This window comes from Stegostoma tigrinum, chromosome 28 (genome assembly GCF_030684315.1).
Source record: "Stegostoma tigrinum isolate sSteTig4 chromosome 28, sSteTig4.hap1, whole genome shotgun sequence".
NCBI lineage: Eukaryota > Metazoa > Chordata > Chondrichthyes > Orectolobiformes > Stegostomatidae > Stegostoma > Stegostoma tigrinum.
In genome coordinates, this window is record NC_081381.1 from 29,004,992 (window position 1) to 29,026,658 (window position 21,667).

At 43.9% G+C, this 21,667-nt stretch overlaps 1 protein-coding gene across 1 annotated transcript in view; it reads right to left on the reverse strand.

The window, feature by feature from the left end:
* Positions 1–21,667, reverse strand: part of acap3a (ArfGAP with coiled-coil, ankyrin repeat and PH domains 3a) — a 309,102-nt gene that overhangs the window by 116,298 nt on the left and 171,137 nt on the right. Inside the window, exon 4 of the mRNA XM_048561396.2 lies at positions 18,520–18,573. Coding sequence (XP_048417353.2) covers positions 18,520–18,573 — 54 coding nt within the window. The remainder of the gene's footprint in view (positions 1–18,519; positions 18,574–21,667) is intronic.

Consider the following 21,667-nt stretch of genomic DNA (forward strand, 5'->3'; position numbering starts at 1 on the left):
AGAGGCAGGCATAGCTGGGGCCCATGCGGGTGCCCATGGCCTTCTTGGCCTGTCCGTCTTCCCTGGACTGACCTATCCCCTCCCTACCTCCCCACCTATACTCTCTCCACCTATCTTCTTTACTCTCCATCTTCGGTCCGCCCCCCCCCCCCCCTCTCTCCCTATTTATTCCAGTTCCCTCTCCCCATCCCCCTCTCTGATGAAGGGTCTAGGCCCGAAACGTCAGCTTTTGTGCTCCTGAGATGCTGCTCGGCCTGCTGTGTTCATCCAGCCTCACATTTTATTATCTAAGAATCACCTAATATGGATTTTATGTTGTCACCAGATGAAGGAACTCCTTGGCCAACCTAATAAGCCCATGGTTGGAGGATAAAGCCATTGGGCTTCCAACTGCCCAACTGTACCAGAATCTCCCAACTATTCTGCAGATAACTCTGGTCTTAGAAACATCTCCTGAAGCAGCCTAAAGGTTAGCTCTGAATATTGACAAACATCAACAGTGGCCCAGGAACATGTTTCTTCGACAGGATCTCAGGATGGCTGACCTTGTGTAAATGCTGCTCTATGTGCAATGTAACTAACTATACACGGTCACCAGCAGTTTGGAAGTTCAGTGCAGAATGCCAAGAATGTTTTCCTTTTTAAAAATATACTTTCCCCAATTCCAATGAGGATTCTTGAGTAACCGATACTTTCCCAAACTTCCCACTGAGTCAACTTTCATCGCTTGTGGTGTATGCAGTAATATTACTCATCGGGCAACATTTTTACCAGATGTTCGACTCATAACCAATTATTCTGGTTCTTTCCTGACACGTACAAGGTTTTCTGCTTTATCATTCTGTTCATTCAGTGCTGCAAACAAGCCCAAAAATAAAACCCTCAGTCCTTTTGCTGGAGTGAAATATCAATATATATTTCAGTACCAATCCCTTTACACCATTGTTCATCCATTAATGGGAAGCAGTCTTTTTGTACAAAAATTTGATTTTGCTCTGTCTGTTGTATTTATTCTGGATTCATTTTTTTCAAAAAAAAATCATTCATGAGATGTGGCTGTGGGTGTCACTGAATTGGCCATTCCTAATTGTCCTCGAGAAGTTGGCAGTGTGCTGCCTTCTTGAACCACTGCAGTCCACTTTGTATACCACCAGTGCTGTCAGGGAGGGGGTTCTTTAGAAGTGTCCTTTACAAGTAAAACAGCATAGGAAGTGGCCAATCAGGCCATCCTGGCCCTGTTGGTTCACTGAAAGAGTTATCCAAGCAGTCTCACTTTGTTCACCACAGTCCTTGACTTCAGATTTTCCTCTTCTAGGTTTCTAGTTCCAATTGGTTAGCCTACTTAAGAAGACATTTCCCATCATATGAAGGGTAAGGTGTTGTTGTGGGAATGTCAATGAGTGAGAAATTCAAAGACCAAGACTAGGTTTCTGATGATGTAGGTGGCAGAAGGTGAAATTCGAGCCCAATAAAAATCGGGAATTAAAAATCCTGTCTAGTGGAAGCATATGCCCGTTGTAAATATCCATCCTGTTCACTGAAGTCTCTTTAAGGGAGGAAGTCTATCATGCTTAACTGATCTGGACTAGATGTCACTCAATACCCATGGCAATGTGGTTGACTCTTAACTGCAAGCCACTTAGCTTGAGGTAAATTAAGGATGGGCAATAAATTTTCACTCAGATGGTAATGCCCATATTCTATGACTGCAGACAGAAGAAACACAGACAGTGAAATGTACAATGTAAAAGAATTGGTACCAATGTTTTCCAAAATACACGGCAACTGGGATTGTTCACTGTATTACAGTGACAAAAAGGACCATAGGGCAACTCTGTCCTTAGAGAGAGAGGGCTAGTAGTGAGCTTAACCTGAGGGTCACCACACCTCAAGAGGGGGCAAGGTTGAGAAGGTGGCAACATCAGCTGATGCAGGAAGTGAACCTGTGTCACAAACCAGCCCTCTAGCCAAAGGCTGTTGAGTATCACAGCGCTAGCAATAAGTGTAATCAGCAAGGTTGTGCAATTGCCTCCAGAAAAACGGTACTTCACGCGTACTTCTTTAACCAGGAGCTTAACCTTCCCTCCACTGACCCCTTCACCCGCCTCCAACACAAGTCCTCTTCCTGGACACCACCCCCAAGCCTCCTACCCTCCCTTGACCTCTTCATCTCCAACTGCCGTCGAGACATCAACCGCCTCAACCTCTCCACTCCTCTCACCCATTCCAACCCCTCCCTCGCAGAACGGCAGCCCTCCGCTCCAACCCCAACTGCACCATCAAACCCGCAGACAAGGGTCGCGCGGTGGTAGTATGGCGCACTGACCTCTACATCGCCGAGGCCAAACGCCAACTCTCCAACACCACCTCCTACCACCCCCTTGATCATGACCCCACCCGCGAGCACCAAACCATCATCTCCAACACCATTCATGACCTCACCAACTCAGGGGACCTCCCACCCACAGCCTCCAACCTCATTGTTCCCCAACCCTGCACCGCCCGTTTCTATCTCCTTCCTAAAATCCACAAACCTGCTTGCCCTGGTCGACCCATTGTCTCAGCCTGTTTCTGCCCCACCGAACTCATCTCCACCTATCTGGACTCCATTTTCTCCCCTTTCGTCCAGGAACTCCCTACCTACGTCCGTGACACCACCCACGCCCTCCACCTCCTCCAGGACTTCCAATTCCCTGGCCCCCAACACCTCATTTTCACCATGGATGTCCAGTCCCTATACACCTGTATTCCTCATGCAGATGGCCTCAAGGCCCTCTGCTTCTTCCTGTCCCACAGGCCTGACCAATCCCCCTCCACCGACACCCTCATCCGCCTAGCCGAACTTGTCCTCACCCTCAACAACTTCTCTTTCGATTCCTCCCACTTCCTACAGACTAAGGGGGTGGCCATGGGTACCCGCATGAGCCCAAGCTATGCCTGCCTCTTTGTAGGTTACATGGAACAGTTCCTCTTCCGCACCTCCACTGGCCCCAAACCCACCTCTTCCTCCGTTACATTGATGACTGTATCAGCGCCGCCTCTTGCTCCACAGAGGAGTTCCAACAGTTCATCCACTTCACCAAAACCTTCCATCACAACCTCAAGTTCACTGGGCCATCTCCAACACATCCCTCACCTTCCTGGACCTCTCAGTCTCCATCTCAGGTAACCAGCTAGAAACTGAAGTCCATTTCAAGCCCACCGACTCTCACAGCTACCTAGAATACATCTCCTCCCACCCACCCTCCTGCAAAAATTTCATCCCCTATTCCCAATTCCTCCGCCTCCACTGCATCTGCTCCCAGGATGAGGCATTCCACTCCCGCACATTCCAGATGTCCACGTTCTTCAAGGACCACAACTTTCCCCCCGCAGTGGTCGAGAACGCCCTTGACCGCGTCTCCCGCATTTCCCGCAACACATCCCTCACACCAGCCCCTGCCACAACCGCCCAAAGAGGATCCACCCTTGTTCTCACATACCACCCCACCAACCTCCGGATACAACGCATCATCCTCCGACACTTACGCCATCTACAATCTGACCACAACAACCAAGACATTTTTCCATGCCCACCCTTCTCTGCCTTCCGGAGAGACCACTCTCTCCGCGACTCCCCTGTCCGCTCCACAGTCCCCTCCAACCGCACCACATCCGGCACCTTCCCCTGTAACCACAGGGAGTGCTACACTTGCACCCACACCTCCTCCCTCACCCCCATCCCAGGCCCCAAGATGACCTTCCATATCAAGCAGATGTTCACCTGCACATCTGCCAATGTGGTATATTGTATCCATTGTACCCAGTGTGGCTCCCTCTACATTGGGGAAATCAAGTGGAGGCTTGGGGACCGCTTTGCAGAACACCTTCGCTCGGTTCGCAACAAACAACTGCACCTCCCAGTCGTGAACCATTTTAACTCCCCCTCCCATTCCTCAGACAACATGTCCATCATGGGCCTCCTGCAGTGCCACAATGATGCCACCCGAAGGCTGCAAGGACAGCAACTCATATTCCGCTTGGGAACCCTGCAGCCCAATGGTATCAATGTGGACTCCACAAGCTTCAAAATCTCCCCTTCCCCCACTGCATCCCAAAACCAGCCCAGTTCGTCCCCTCCCCCCACTGCATCCCAAAACCAGCCCAGCCTGTCTCCACTTCCCTAACCTGTTCTTCCTCTCACCCATCCCTTCCTCCCACCCCAAGCCGCACCTCCATTTCCTACCTACCACCTCATCCCGCCTCCTTGACCTGTCCGTCTTCCCTGGACTGACCTACCCCTCCCTACCTCCTCATCCATACTCTCCTCTCTACCTATCTTCTTTTCTCTCCATCTTCGGTCCGCCTCCCCCTCTCTCCCTATTTATTCCAGTTCCTTCTCCCCATCCCCCTCTCCGAAGAAGGGTCTGGGCCCAAAACGTCAGCTTTTGTGCTCCTGAGATGCTGCTTGGCCTGCTGTGTTCATCCAGCTCCACACTTTGTTATCTGCAATAATATGAGATGCTTTTACTCATGGCCAGGCAGTTTTGTATTTTTGTTGTTTCTGACCTTTCCTCTGAAAATAGGAATTGCCTGGGTGCTGTTCCATGTGTGCTGCTCTTATATTTCTGGGGTTCAGCAGTTTGGTGCAAATGTGAGGGTCCCAGAACATCAGGATGCTAAGGACACATTGCAAACACCATGTCTACCAGAAGTGGAACCAGATGAAAGAGAAATGCCAAAAACATGATAAACTGTAGCAAAGAATTGCTCAAGATCATGGAATGCTCTGAGCAATACTTTTATTTGAAAGTTGGAAGAAAATCAACCATCAAGACCTGTTTCCTTTTGGGCTCAATCTGAGCAAAACATGGCGCACCTCCAGCTGACAAAACACAAAGGCCTTACCACAAAGAGGGATGAATAATGAATGAATAATTAGGTCTCCCTAGACCATTTGCTGCTGAGCAAAAGGGTTGCTCTGGAGACCCTAGGGATTAAAGACCATTCCCAAAGACAGTGCAAACAACCCAAGAGAAAAATAACATGGTAGTACAATAAATTCTTTGAACAATTTGGTCCGATAGTTTTAAAAATATCAGAAAGAAGTGAAAAGGCTGCTGAATGATTGTAAGGTAATATAAATGTCAAAGATTTTACACCTGGAATCAAGTTTCCCAATGCAGTTTAGATGAAATGCCTTGATCAAGTCCAGAGCAGTGACTTACAGCTAAAGACATAAACATAAGATAATACAGTACATGATTTCCAGGGCTGGGAAGTCAGGAGGGCTTTCCTGCGGGGAACAAGGGGAGGGAAGGCCAATGAACAAATATTTCAGTCAAGGTTCTATTCGGCCTTTAGCTCTGAAAATAAATATGAACATATTCCCACCTATTCTATGTTTCCCTTGATTTCTCATAGGGTCAAAAACCTGTCTATCCAAATTCCCCTGGGTTAGAAAATTCCAGAGTTTCAACCCTTTGAATAAAATAACTTTCCCAAATGATTGGCCCTGTATCATGAGACTGTGTCCCTATTCTCAAGATTCCCCTTCTGGGAATGGATATGTTTATGGATTAAAAGGTAAAGTCATCATTATCCTACCAGACCAAAGGGCTGCTCTCTCATGAGAGAGTGTGAGAGCGAGAGAGAGAGAGAGAGACAGACAGACAGACAGACAAACAAACAAACAACTAGGGCGGCTTACCCTATGGCTCACTACGCCTCAGGAGAGGGGGGAAATTGAGAAGGAGATTCCTTTATGGTAACCTCAACCAGTTCACAGATTAAGCCCACATTGTTGGCAAGAACCAACCACCCAATTGGATTGTGAGAACTAGAAAATGGCCTGTTGGATATTACTGGATTGAAAAGGATTCATCAGGAGATAGTTTGAAACTGCAAAAACAAAATGTTAAAAAAGACTATGGTCTATTTGGTCTTTACATAAAAAAATGATTTTAAGTGAGAGCTAAGAGAGGGGTTTCATTGTTTTAATAGTTGAGTAAACAGACGTTGGACCTCTTGATGGATCTGTGCTGCTGTTTCCTTGAAATAACTTCTGGACAGAGGCAATAGGTGTTTTTCTTTCAGTACACAACTAGAAGCTGTGAGCTATTGCTGAAGCTTGCAGGATGTCTCAGTCTGTAAGACTCAGAGCGTACAGCTGAAAGAAGCACTCTCTATATTTCTCTCAAAGAAGGAGTTTGGGAAAAAATCCGCTCAATTTCAATATTTCTCATCTGAATCTGAAATCTGGTCTGAAGATTTCTCAAGATTCTGGGACCAACAGGAACATGAGCTCATTCACCAGAAACTAAAACAGCCGTGAGAAATGCACCCAATCTACTTTTTTTAGTTTGAGCACCTGGCCCATAGCGCTTTCCCTATCTTTCCACTGATAATTCCTCTGCACGGCTGCAAGAAACATGTTTTTGTCCTGTCAGTGTATGGCTGTATGTGTGTTAGGGGTTAGTTGTAATTTAATTCACTTAGTTGATAATTGGCATTGTAGTTTGATTAGATTCCCTACAGTGTGGAAACAGGCCCTTCGGCCCAACAAGTCCACACCGCCCCTTGAAGCATCCCACCTAGTCCCATCCCCTATAACCCACAAACCCCTACACACTATGAGCAATTTAGCATTGTCGATCCACCTAACCTGCACATCTTTGGACTGTGGGAGGAAACCGGAGCATCCGGAGGAAACCCACGCAGACACGGGGAGAATGTGCAAACTCCACACAGACAGTCGCCTGAGGCTGGAATCGAACCTGGGTCCCTGGCACTGTGAGGCTGCAGTGCTAACCACTGAGCCACCACGGTCAATAATTTGATTGAACAAAAGATTTGTCTTTAATAAATGTTATTTATGGGTTTATTGAAAAACCTGGGGAAAATCTCTTTTGTTCTGGTTAACAGTCATAAAGAGAAACAAATTGATTATATTTGGGTGATTCAGTAAGATATTTATACTTCTGGTGTGGCATATGGTGTACTGGCCTGACGTCAAGCACACTCCTCCTGCCAGATAACAGAAGCTATGTCTCAGCATCTAGCTTGAAAGCTTTTCCTTTGATGTTTTAAGAACATCTCTTCTCATTCTTCCAAATACCAGACAGTAGAGATCCAATTTATTCAGACTGTCATTATACGGCAACTCCTTCATCCCATTGGTCAATTGTTAATCCTTACTGCTTTACTGCTTGAAACACAAGCATATGGAGATGATAGAAGTAGATGTGTACGATGGAGTAGCTTGGCAGCCTTTACTGAGTGGTAGAAAGGTCTACCCACTTCCTGGCTACAACTGGCTGAAATGGTAGGCTCACCCTGATTCCACAGAATTCTGGCTGGGCCCTAGTCATTGTGGGGCAGCTGAGTCAGGGTCTCACACTCATTGTTCCAGTCAAACCTGAACCATCTGTTGTTCTGCCTTCCTAGCACTTGCAACTATTTCCTTCTTTCTGACATGAATTAATATGCCAAATCCTGGAAAAAAGAATTTTCAGTGCTTCCCACACAATGATGAAGGTCAAAACTAGGCAGTACAGTGGCTCAATAGTTAGCACTGGTGCTCAGGGTTCGATTCAACCGCTGGGTGACTGTATGTGTGGAGTTTGTACATTCTCCCCATGTCTGCGTGGGTTTTCTCTAAGTGCTCCAGTTTCCTGCTGCTGTCCAAAGATGTGCAGGTTAGGTGGGTTGGCCATGTCAAATTGCCCATAATTTCCACAGATGCATAGGTTGGGTGGATGTCCCATGCGAAATGCAGGGTTACAGGGACAGGGTTGGGTGCAGATCTGGGTGGGATGCTCTTCAGAGAGTCAGTGCAGCCAAAGGACCTGTTTCCACGCTGTATTTCTCTATCACACGATGGGCCGAAGGGCGTGCTTTGCACTGTAGGGATTCTTTGATTCGTTGAACAGGGGATTATCCTTTGACATATGGCATTACACCTTTGTTTCATGCTGAGCAGCATTAAATATAAATACAAAAGAATGATCAGAAAAAAAGTTAGCTTAAACTAGACATCTCCTGCGGCATTCCTAGAGTTCAAAATGCTCATTAGCAGCAGGATAATATTAGTGATAAGTAAAGTGATGCTTTGTTGCCTTATGAACACAAAGCCAAATTGCTGAAAATTGTCAGTCTTGAGGTCAATTATATTTAATTCTGATTAGACATATGCTGAGGGTTACCAAAGGATAAGTTTCTCTTGAGAAACACAGCAAAACCAAATCAATCTTTCTCTTCTTATAATTTTTGTAGGTTGTTAGAGAGGTAATACAAGGTGCCATACATGCTTGAGTTTGATTTTAGATGCCTTACCATATAGATGGACATACGCATATACAGGGGTGCAATCAAATCTCTGAGGAGACAGAAAAATAGAGAACCTTGAGCATTTAAGGGGACAAGCACAGCATTGCCACTTTCAAGATCACTTACAAGTTACACACCTTTCAAACTTGGAAATATGTTGTCAGTCCTGCATTGTAGTTGAGTCAAAGTCCTGGAGCTCCCTGTTTACCATCACTGTGTGTATGCCTTCAGCAACTGGAATCCAGAGAAATCAAAGATGCCAGCTCACCACCACCCTGCCAAGGTCAACTACGGACGGGTGATAAACCCTGACCTTGTAATAGCAATCCCATATCCCAAGAACTTACTTTAAAAATATTCCGCAATGATCCATCATTGATTTCGCTGCCTGAACTGAAACTTAGTCCAAAACAATAGGAATATCCCAGCTGGAAGCCTGGTGCCAATTGTGTTGGGTGGCTAAGCATGCTAATGAAAACACTACAAAGGAATTCAAATCACTGTTGAGTGAAACCCACTGCAAGAAATTGCTATTAGGCTCACTTTAACTTCAAAATCCTCTGAAACATAACAGATGCCGACTGGGTGCAAGGCCTGTGTTGCTGGTTTGCAAAGAAAACACCAAAATAGCTCTGCATTTTGGATCCCAAATCCAATGCCATTCAGCTTTGGAACATGGAAATAGATAGCTTCAGATAATAAGTTTTCCAGAAATGAGAGGCTTCAGTTAAGAGCATAGAATGGCAATGCCGTAATTGTTCTTTTTCAGACAGGAGAAAGTTGAGAAATTTGATAGCGTCCAAAAATAAGAAAGGATCTGGACAGAGAAGATAGGGAGAACCTGGTGGCATTAGGGTGTGGTTCAAGAACCAAATGTGACTGGAAGAAACAGCAAGGAGAACCTGAGAAAAACAGCAAATGTCAAGGGTCTGAAATGAATTGCCTGAGAATGTAATGGAGGCATATTCAAATGTGAATTTCAAAAGGAACTTGGCTAATTGTCTAAACTCCCTATGGGGGAAAGACAGGGATGTAACAGTAGGTGTGTAACTCTCAGGAACATAATGAATAGTCTCCCCTTGCGCTGCAACCCTTCTGTAAATTAGCCTTTTAGAAGACGGGTGGTTGAAGGTCAGTGCTGTGGCTCAAAGGGTTAAATAAACAGGGTCAAACAAGTGGACTACACATTCACAGAAGGCAGTGGTAACAAATGCATCATAGAACAGCTCCGCTGATCAAACACAGCAACAAGGAAAATCAGCTACAAACATCTGAACTTATTTTGACGCAGAAATGGGGCAAATCACAAGGCTTCTAAACAAGTTTCCCAAGTGCCTGCAGAGACCAACAGAAAAGAAATGATTCAGCCACTCTCCATGTGAAAGCCGTTGCCAGAAATCCAACAGACTCTCCAGTGTTTCAGCATCATTCGCCATTATTCCAACCACTTTAAGTAGCACTGTATTTACTGAACCCTGTGAGTGACCATTTCCTGATAACCCATCGGAAGCAATGCCACTGGAAATGTTTATTTTTTTTAAATCAAACAACTTCAAGATGTTTCTTTCTGTCTACTTCTGTTCCTATAATAAACGCTGTTTCAACAAGTAGCCATTTTCAATGAGTGCCCTACAGTACACTGATCTGACCCTCCTTCAAATGCTATTTGATCACTTTGTTGTGTGCACGTCTTTTTATGAAATGTTGTCTTTGGTGACGTTGACCAACTGACCCAACAACAGTTTGAGTGGTGGATTACTCTCATCTTCATGAACATTTCAGGTTCAAGTGCCACATTAGGTACTTGCATAGAGGCTGATACTTCAGTGCAGCAAAGCGGGGTGGCTGCACCATACAGACTATCACCTTTCAGGCGTGACATTAAACTTCAGTTCCACTTGTTCTCTCCTGTGAACGTAAAAGATCACACAGCATTGTAGCACGAGAGGCAAAGTAGTTATGCTTTGGTGCCTGGGACAAATTTTGTTCCTCCATCAACGTCACTCAAACAGGTCATGTGGTCTTGTTCACCTACCTTTGTAGCACAGTTGGATGCTGTGTTTCTACATTGCAGGGTTGGCTGCATTTCTTGAAAGGTGCTATAAAAATGCAAGTTTTGATTTACAAGTGACTTCCCTTTCAAAAAGGAGATCACCATATTATAAATGATTTCCCTGATAGGGAGAATGGGAGAGGCCCTGACAGGTTGTTTTTGCTCTGTAAACGGCTGGCTTAATGTTCACTCCAGTTGCTGATCAGCACAGTTTTCCCCAGACACCCACAAAGAGCTAATACTGCAGCCCAGGACTTGTAAAAATGTCTAGGTTCTTCCTTCCGTGATGCTGTGGAACAAACCCACAATTAAAATGATGCAATTTTCTATTGCACTGGAGCCTCTGAAGATCACAAAATATTACACATTACCTTCTACCTAAACTATAAAAGGGAGTTTTAAAATCCTCAGTGTAAAGACGTACAATTCACTGTCCGCAAGTTACCCTCCAAGCCACACTCCATCCTGATTTGGAACTACACTGCTGTTCCTTCACTGTCGCTGGATCAAAATCCTCGAATTCCATTCTTAATGGTACTGCGGGTGTCCCTACATCACAAGAGCTATAGTAGTTCAAAAACGCAGCTCACCCCAATACTCTGAAGAGCTGTAAGGTATGGCCAGTAATTGTCGGCTTAGACAGCATCCCCCACATTCTGTGAATGAACAAAAAACAGTTGCCTGGAATACAAAAGTTCAGTATTTCTGAAACAGATATGATGTTAAAGCTTTTCATCTTGTACTCATCACAACAGAATCACAAGAATACCAAATCTCAAAGGGAACACCAATTTGATGTGTTAGGTCTTACAGCTGGTATACAGTATATATTTTTAAGAGACACACTCATGATATCATCACCGTATCAGAAGCATGTGATCTGATGATACAAAGGTCTCAGTCATGTACTTCCCGCGGCCACTTGGAATATCACACATTGACGGAAATGTGTTACGGTGTGCAATAAAATTTCTCAGTAGCAGTCCTGATCGGGCCTTGTCTGAGATTGTAATAACCAGGAGCTGCAATAAAATTGAATCTTTAGGTACTGTGCAGCTCAAATTTAGCTTTTCTTTAAAATGGGAGCTGACTTAAGTATCGCCTCCTCAGGTATGAGTACCCTGCTGAATGTTAAAAAGCCCATCGCTGCATTTACAATAGATGGTGAGACCAGAACAGTTCGAGGTTAACAGTGGTGACCATTTCTAAAGAAATGACTCTCAGATCCCAGCTGTCACATCAAAGTTTATGCTGCACGAGAAGAGGGTGATGGTTGGTTGGCCAAGCTGACTCTGATTGATAAATGCTATTCCAATTGCTGCACCTTACTTTGAGCTATAATATTGACTGTAAACATCTTTTTATAACACTAAAATTTAAATATGAGCCTTGAAATGATTGTTGGAGATAAGTAAACATTGGACCTCTTCTCAAAGCAGTAGTACAGACATGTTGCGTTTTGCATGCCAAAATTGGGGTGATAACAGAAAGATCTGATCCTGAAAGGCCCAAATTACCTGGGAAATTCCACTCACTATGGTGACCAATCAATAAAAAGTTGTCTATCTGAATAGGTGGAAGGAAACCATGGGGAGATTCTCCTCCAGTTTAGTACTTTTCCATACTGGCTGTTTAATGGTTCATCATCTCCTCTGTGACAGGAGAATGTGTCAAAAATTGAATGGTTTAGATAGAGTGGATAGGAAGGCTTTATTCCGTTTGCTCAAGGGGTCTGTAACAAGGGAACAAAATAGAGAATGAGGCAGTTAGTTCACAGTTATACGAGAGTTGTATTTCACCTTGAAAATACAATGGATCTCTAACTCACTGACTGAAACTCTCATATCACTGAGAAAGTACTCTGACATGCTGTTGCTGAACTGTTGGAACCCACAAACCCATGAAGCAAGTGTCAAAAAGCAGGATTAGTCATGATGGCCCAAATGGCCTCCTTACATGCTGTAAATCTCCATAATGCTGTGATTCTAGAGTGCAATTCTATCAATAACTGAGAACTTGATGTTTCAGCAGATATATCTGGTGTCAACACCAGGATATAAAAGCAGCAGTTTAAGTGCAAAAGCACATTTCTTGGCTGGCAGAGCAATGAGAATCAGGTTGACTGCAGTTACACAAAGTATCGAATTAAATCTACCTTCTCAGGTGGTAGTAAGAGATCCTTAGGCACTGTTTCAAAGAGAAGGGATGTTCTACTTTAGGTTTTGGGCTAATATTTCTTTACATTCTATTTCTCTATGCCTTAGGAAACAATCCTTCAGCAGATTGTATATCACAAAGCATTCCAAACCATTTCCATATAACCTAAATATTAATTATGCAAATTCCTACAAAAGTAGTAATTCTGAACAAATCTGTATGTTTTTACTCCTTACATTTTGTGGGCAGTTTATGTTTAACAGTTCTGTAAGTGTGGAAATGGGACATTTATTAAGCTAGCCCTCATTTGTATGCAAGTTATGTTTGCTCAGTATCAGTGGAGGATGGTGTAAATTAAACAGGAATCAAATTAGAGTCATTAGGTCATAGAGATGTACAGCACCGAAGCAGACCCGTTGGTCCAACTCAAACATGCTGGCCAGACATCCTGAATAAATCTAGTTCTGTTTGCCAGCATTTGGCCATATCCCTCTAAACCCTTCCTATTCATATACCCATCCAGATGCCTTTTAAATATTGTAATTGTACCAGCCTCCACCACTTCCTCTGGCAGTTCATTCCATACAAGCACCAACCTCTGCGTGAAAAAGTTGCCCCTCAGGTCCCTTTTAAATCTTTTAAATCCAGATGCCTTCTTCACCATCCTGTCTACCTGTGACTCCACTCTCAAGGAAGTGTGCACCTGCATCCCTCGGTCTCCTTATGTAGCAACACTCTCCAGGAACCTACCATTAATTGTATTAGTCCTGCCCTGGTTTGCCTTATCAAAATGAAACACCTTACATTTATCTAAACTAAACTCCATCTGCTACTGGTTGGCCTATTGGCCCAGCTGATCAAGGTGCTGTTGTACTTTGGGATAACCTTCTTCACTGTCCACTACACCTCCAATTTTGGTGTCATCTGCAAACTTACTAACCATACTTCCTATATGGACATGCAAATCATTAATGTACATGACAAAAAGGACTGATACTTATGGCACACCAACCATGATAGGTGACTAGTCGAAAAAATAACCTTCCAACATCACCCTCTGCTCCTACCTGCAGGTGCTTTTTGTATCCAACTGGCTAGTTCCCACTGGATTCCAAGTGATGGAACCTTGCTAACCAGTCTACCATGCAGAATCTTGTCAAACGGCGGGGGAAACCCATTTAGACAATGACTGCTGCTCTGCCTTCATTAATCTTCTTTGTCACTCCTTCAAACAACTCAATTAAGTTAGTGAGACATGATTTCCCACACACAAAGCCATGTTGACCATCCCTGATCAGTCCTTGCTTTTCCAAATGCATGTAAATCCTGTCTCTCGGGATCCCTTCCAATGGCTTACCACCACCAATGTCAGGCTCACCAGTCTTTTCCTTACCATCTTTCTTAAATAATGGCAACATGTTAGCCACCCTCCAGTCTTCTGGCACCTTACCTGTGGCTGTCAATGACACAAAAATCTCAGCAAGGGGCCCAGCAATCACTTCCCTAGCTTCCCACAAAATTGTAGAGTACACCTGATCAGGCCCCAGGGATTTATTTACCTTTATGCATTTTAAGACATCCAGCACCTCTTCTGTAATCATGGACACATTTCAAGATATCGTTATTTGTTTATCCAAGTTCACTTAGATCTTTGGGATCTCTAGATTCCATGTATTTCTCCACTGTGGATACTGATGTGAAATACTCGTTTGGTATCTGACCCATTCCCCATGGTTCCACACATAGACGGCCTTGATTATCTTTCAGGAGTCCTATTCTCTCACTAGATACTCTTTTGTCCTGAATGTTTTTATAGAATTTCTTTGGATTCCTCTTAACCCTGTTTACAAAAGTTATCTCATATCCCCCTTTTGCCCTCCTGATGTCCCTTGAGTGTATTTCTACTCCCCATATATTGCTTGAGGGATTCACTCAATCCCAGCTGTCAATATTTGACATATGTCTCTCTCTCTTTCTTGACCAGAGCCTCAATTTCAGTAGTCATCCAGCATTCCCTGCACCTACCAGGCTTGCCCTTCGCAGTGACAGGAACATAATGTCTCCGAACTCTCATTCTCTCGTTTTTGAAGGCTTCCCAACTTCCTACCACCCCTTTACCTACAACTAGCCTCTTCCAAGCAGCTTTTGAAATTTCCCGCCCAAGACCACCAAAATTGGCCTTATTCCAATTTGGAATTTTAACTTTTAGGTCAGGCCTATCCTTTTCCATTACTATTTTAAAATTAATAGAATTATGATCACTGGCCCAAAGTGCTCCCCCAGTGACACCTCAGTCACTTCCCCTACCTTATTTCCCACAAGAAGCTCAAGTTTAGCTCCTACTCTAGCAGGTGCATCCACATATTGAATAGGAAAATTTTCTTGTACACACTCAACAAATTCCTTTCCATCCAAGCCGTTAATGCTGTGGCAGTCTCAGTCTATGTTTTGGACATTACAACCCTATTAATCGTAGAATCCCTACAGCGTGGAAGCAGGCCATTAGGTCCATTGAGTCCACATCACCCCTCCAAAGAGGAGCCCACCCAGACCTCCCCTGTCCCTGTAAATCCTGCATTTCTCATGTCTAATTCACCTCGCCTACACATCCCGGGACAGTACGGACAACTTGGCTTGGCCCGAGGATGGGATTGAACCTCGGTCCCTGGCTCTGTGAGGCAGTAGAGCTAACCACTGAACCACCCTTACAGATATCTGAGATCTCCTTACATATTTGCTTCTCAATTTCCCGCTGACTATTGTAGTACAATCCCAATGACATAATCATCCCTTTCTTATTTCTCAGTTCTATCCATTTAACTCCACTGGATGTTCTCCCAGGAATATTGTCCCTAAGTACGGCTGTGATGTTATCCTTAACCAAAATTGCCATTGCTCCTCGTCTCTTGCCCCGCTTTCTATCCTTCCTATAGCATCTACACCCTGGAACATTAAGCTGCGAGTTCTGACCTTCCTTGAGCCACATCTGTGTAATACCTATAATAGCCCAGTCCCATGTTCCCAAACATGTCCTGAATTCATCTGCTTTACCTGTCACGCCTCTTGCTTTTGAAATAAATGCAGTTTAATTTATCAGTCTTACTTCATTCTCTGCCTCGACCATTTAACTTGCTGCTCTTCTCTATAGCCTCAGACTTAGCTCTTTTCTCACTAGCTCTCTGGGTCCCCCACTCCCCCATCTCACTAGTTAAAAGCCTTCTGAGTAGAACTAGTAAATCTCCATGCCAGGATATTGGTCCCCTTCCAATTCAGGTGCAACTCTTCCTCCTTATACAGGTCACTTCTACCCCAAAAGAGATCCCAATGCTGCAAAAATATGAATCCTTGACCCCTGCACCAGCTCCTCAGCCACACATTCATCTGCTCCATTCTCCTATTCCTACACTCACTGGTACATAGCACCAGGAGTAATCCAGATATTACTACCATTGCAGACTTACTTTTTAACTTATTGCTAGCTTCCTATATTCTCTCCGCAGAAGTGTCCCTTTCTCTTCCTATGTTGTTGGTACTAATGTGCACAATAACCTTGTGCTGGTCACTCGCCCCCTTTGAGAATATTCTGCACCCTCTCAGAGATATCCTTGATCCTGTCACCAGGGAGACAACACACCATTCTGATGTCTCACAGTCGGCTGCAGAAATGTCTGTCTGTGGCCCTGAGGTGTAACATTGATGCAGATCTTTTTCCAGTTTTCATTTTAAGCCATTTTCAACTTCAATCTCATCAATTCAGAAGACATTCGCAGTCGGCCTATCAAGTCTGCTCTGCCATTCGATCATAGCTGATGTATTTCTCAAGCCCATTCTCCTGCCTTCTCCCTGTAAACCTTGATCCCCTTACTAATCGAGAACATACTTTTGTTTTAAAGACACTCAGTGACTTGGCCTCCATAGCTCTCCATGGCAATGAGTTCTGTCGCTTAACCACCCTCTCGCTGAAGAGATTCCTCCTCATTTCAGTTCTAAAGGGTCGTCTCTTCACTCTGAGGCTGTGCCCTCAGGTCCTAGTCTCTCCTACTAGAGAAACGATTTTCTCTATGTCCCCTGTATGAAGGCCTCTCAGTCTTGTGGGACTTGCACCCATGCTTATGAAGATTCTATGAGGAGCCTTATGCTATTCATGTGCTCTGTGATGCTGCCAGAACTGCAAGTGTGATGTGAACAGAAACACTGTCGCCATCCTTCCACAGACCAGGTGGTTCTCGAAGCAGGAGTACCGCCTTCTAAACAGCTGCCATCTGGGATTTCTTGCTTGAATTACTGACAAATCACACTTAAAATCTGCAGACAAAACCTGGTGTGTTTCTCCTCCGCACGCAACATCTGGGCAGCCTCCAAGGCAAGACAAATTAGCAAAAATATGTGGTCAACAGTAGCTGCCAATTTAGTGTTAAAATGTAGGGTTCTCATGCACTCCAGAAATCTACATCACAAAATGTGGAGTCCAGTATGTTTCAGGCATAACAGTGTGTTTATAAACAAAAATAACATTTAAAAGAAATGCATTTTAAAAAACAGATGGGGTATTTCCTGCACGTACACCTTCCAACTTCATTGACCTCTGACTGAACTTATTTACATGAGTTAGAACTTGAAGCTTCAGCATGGTGCTTCATTTAAACTCAGTTCCACTCTCGAGGCAGAATAATACACTGTGTTAAATAATAAGCTGTTCCCGTTCTTATACCGTTTTTCAAATTACTGTGAGCAACCTCACTGATGAGCCACTTCTTCTTTGGTCAGTGCTAATAGCTGCATTTAATAACGTGAGTCATGACTGAGTGATGGAATATTTGCCTCAAGTCAGAAGGTCATGGATCAAGCCAAACATCAGGGTTTGGTCACACATAATCCATTGCTAATGCTCCATTGCCAGAAAAAAGAATTGAGGAGCTTATTGCCTTTGGTTTTCTAGTCTGGCTGTAGTTTTTCTAGTTGAGCATAGGATTAACTATCATTGCCACTCCATGCCTAATAAGCTACTCCTTAAATCATGAGCACCCCAATACTTTCTGCAGCCATTTGATACAACCCAGCTTGCTACTTGCAACAGGTCAGTTCCATTTCAGCCACAAAGCTACAGACCTGGAGACACATGGAGACCAGACTGGGTAATAAGGGCAGATTTCCACCTCTGAAGGATATTAGTGAATCAGATGAGTTCTTTATAACAATCCAGAGCTCACCATGACCTAGATTAGCATTTTATGAGACTGAATTTAAATTCTCCTGGCTGCTGTAGTGCTCTTTGAACATGTTTTCAGAATCTTAGTTCAGTCTTATTTCTGGATTACTGTCCAGAGATATTACCGCAATGCCACCACTTCTTGCAGGCTAGTGTCTCTTTACTGGATTTACTCTTTACTCAGGTTCAGTTGAAATGAAGAGGATATCGAGATAAGGATCAGCTTTATAATAATAACCATTCTGTCCCAATGATTTTTGGATCACGCACTAATGGTGACATATGTTTTCAACCTGCGCTGGTCTCTATCTTCCTGCACATTCAGTGTTTGAAGAGTGAGCTAATACAATCCTTTCTTTGAGAGCACATCCCATACTTCATTAATGATCTCAACTTGTGACAACTGTTTGAAAATGGGACCAGCTGCACTGAATGTTACAATGGCAAATATTCACTACAATCCATATGATAATGCGTTTAATATGTTTGTGTGCACGCCATATATTAAAAAAAAAGAGTGGACTGGCATTTTCGAGGACTAATGAAGAAAGTCTGTTCAAATTGCTCCATGGAGAAATGTACACGCCAGATTTCAGCATATTTTTACTGCATGTGATGATGGGGAGTGAGTTGCTGACACCAGCAGCAACTCACTTAACATGCAATGGGATCATTATCCTAATGCAAAATTAAGCAAGATTTCATGTCACTAGATTTTGAAACAATCTTTGCACTTAATTCCCTTTATTTATGCATGTGGAGGATTATGAAATGACAGAAACTGATGCCTTACCATGTGGTAGTTGATCATTTCTTGTAAGCTTTCTCCAAACTTCTGGAGGCATTCCTGAAATAAAAAAAAACCGAGGTGTGATTACCATGTGGAAATTATCAGAGCCTACTCCGAGATCATAATTTTAGACGGAAACCAACAGTGCACAGCAATCTTCATTAATGTCACTTGTCACTATTCTTGTGGTAGTGATTCCCAATAAACTTTGGATGAGACATCATGTCAGATCAGTTAACCAGAATGAGAAGTGTTTGAATAAAATAATTTTGAATACAGGTCACAGGACCTGAAATGTTAACACTGATGTCTCTTCACAGATGCGGCCACACCTGCTGAGCTTTTTCAGCAGTCTCTATTTGTGTTTCTGATTTACAGCATTTGCAGTTCAATTGGTTTTTATTTGAATAAAATTCACGCTGCTTCATTATTTTCGTGCATTTTACATGTTTCAAGTTTGGAAACTTCAACAAAATTATTTCTAAAGCTTTCCCCAAACTAGCCCCCACCTAACCCAGAAAATCAATCCAAATTCTTTGAGGACATTTCCAAGAAATTACCAGGTTATTCAGGTTACTATGGAAATACATAAGAACATAAGAACTAGGAGCAGGAGCAGGCCATCTGGCCCCTTGTGCTTGCCCCACCATTTAATAAGATCACGGCTGACATTATTGAGACTCAGCTCCACTTACCCACTCACTCACCATAACCCTTAATTCCTTTACTGTTCAAAAATTTATCTAGCCTTCCCTTAAAAACATTCAGCGAGGTAACTTCAACCACTTCACTGGGCAGGGAATTCCACAGATTCACAACCCTTTGGGTGAAGAAGTTCCTCCTGACCTCAGTCCTACATCTGCTTCCATTTATTTTGAGCGATGGCCCCTAGTCCTAGTTTCACCTGCTAGCGGAAACAACCTCCCTGCCTCCACCTTATCTATTCCCTTCATAATCTTATATGTTTCTATACGATCTCCCCTCATTCTTCTGAATTCCAATGAGTATAATCCCAGTCTACTCAGTCTCTCCTCATAATCCAACCCTCTCAACTCTGGAATCAATCGAGTGAATCTCCTCTGTACACCCTCCGGTGCTAGTATATCTCTTCCCAAGTAAGGAGACCAAAACTGCACACGGTACGCCAGGTGTGGCCTCACCAGGACCCTGTACAGCTGCAGCATAGCCTCCCTGTTTTTAAACTCCATCCTTCTAGCAACAGCAAACAAAATTCCATTTGTCTTTTTAATTACCTGCTGCACCTGCAATTCTACTTTTAGCAATTCATGCACAAGGACACCCAAGTCCCTCTGCACAGCAGTGTGCTGCAATTTTTTACTATTTAAAACATAGTCCATTTTGCTGTTATTCCTAGCGAACTGGACGACATTGTACTCCATCTGCCAGACCTTTGCCTGCTCACTTAGACAATCTATATCCCTCTGCAGACTTTCAGTGTCTTCTGCACACTTTGGTCTAGCACTCACCTTTGTCATCTGCAGATTTTGACACAAAACACTTAGTCCCCAACTCCAAATCTTCTATATAAATCGTAAACAATTGCGGTCCCGACACTGATCCCTGAGGCACATCACTAGCCACTGACCATCAACCAGAAAAACACCCATTTACCCCAACTCTTTGCTTTTGAAATGATCGAGAGATCACCAAAAAAAAGGTAAATGGAACCTGATTGGAACTGCAGTTTGTGCTTGCTGTGTTGCAGAAAACACACTGGGCTCTGCTTGGGCTGCTGTGTTCATTCAACTCTACATCTTGTTATTTCGGACTCGTCGCATTTGGTTCTTTAGCTGGAGGTGAGGAGATACAGAACTCGTGGATCTTGGTGAAGCAATGAGCGAACTAGCTAAAACAAATGGAAATCTAAAAGTGGCATGGATAGCTTTGACAAGCTAAAGAGCAGGGTATATGTACCAAAGTGATCAGATCATAAAGCAAAGTGTTTTTAATTGGTTAGTTGGAAAACCTATGCAAGATTCTGTCAAGATTCTATGCAAATCTGGCAAGCTATGCCATTAATTCTGAGGTGAATGTACCTAACGTGGTATTAATCACATCTGGGAAACTCAGACAGAATAAAGCTACCAGTGAAAGTGACTCGAGAGCCAAATCCAGTGAGTGAGTGAAATGAGAATCCTGACTTACAGGAGGCAGAGTTGAAAGGCATCCCAAAACCAGCCCAGTTCGTCCCCTCCCCCCACTGCACCACACAACCAGCCCAGCTCTTACCCTCCACCCACTGCATCCCAAAACCAGTCCAACCTGTCTCTGCCTCCCTAACCTGTTCTTCCTCTCACCCATCCCTTCCTCCCACCTCAAGCCGCACCTCCATCTCCTACCTACAAACCTCATCCCACCTCTTTGACCTGTCCGTCTTCCCTGGACTGACCTATCCCCTCCCTACCTCCCCACCTATACTCTCCTCTCCACCTATCTTCTTTTCTCTCCATCTTCGGTCTGCCTCCCCCCCTCTCCCTATTTATTCCAGAACCCTCTCCCCATCCCCCTCTCTGATGAAGGGTCTAGGCCTGAAACGTCAGCTTTTGTGCTCCTGAGATGCTGCTGGGCCTGCTATGTTCACCCAGCCTCACATTTTATTATCGCAGAGTTGAAAGGACTTTGCAATTGTACTTGGCAGTCACTGATCTGCTAGGAGTGATGCTCAGAAGTTGTCTTCAGTCATATCAACTATTTAAAGTGAAATTCACTGCTTGTATTGAAATACCATTTATCTGTTCACGTAAATTTGATTTATCTTGATTCTGGGTTCGAGTATTACAATAAAGAAGTGTTAAAACAGTGAAAATCTGTCTTGCGGTCCTTCCGTTGGGGTCCTTTGGGGATTGCTTTCTTTGAAGGTTATTAGTCTCTCTGAGGATTGTATCAAGTCGTTATGCTGCAACGGAAGCTGTTTCTCCCCCTTTTAATCTCCCTCCACTGGAATACAGGAAGAAATAGGTGGGAGCCATTAAAAGCAGTAATCATACTTAAGGTCTGGATGATATCAGGAAGCGTGAGAATAAATCCCAAGCACTTTACTGCAAACAGCTGACTGAGAGACCACATTGAAATTACTTGTCACACATGCATAACTGATGCTTATGAGGGGGAGAAAACAAAGGATTTTCAT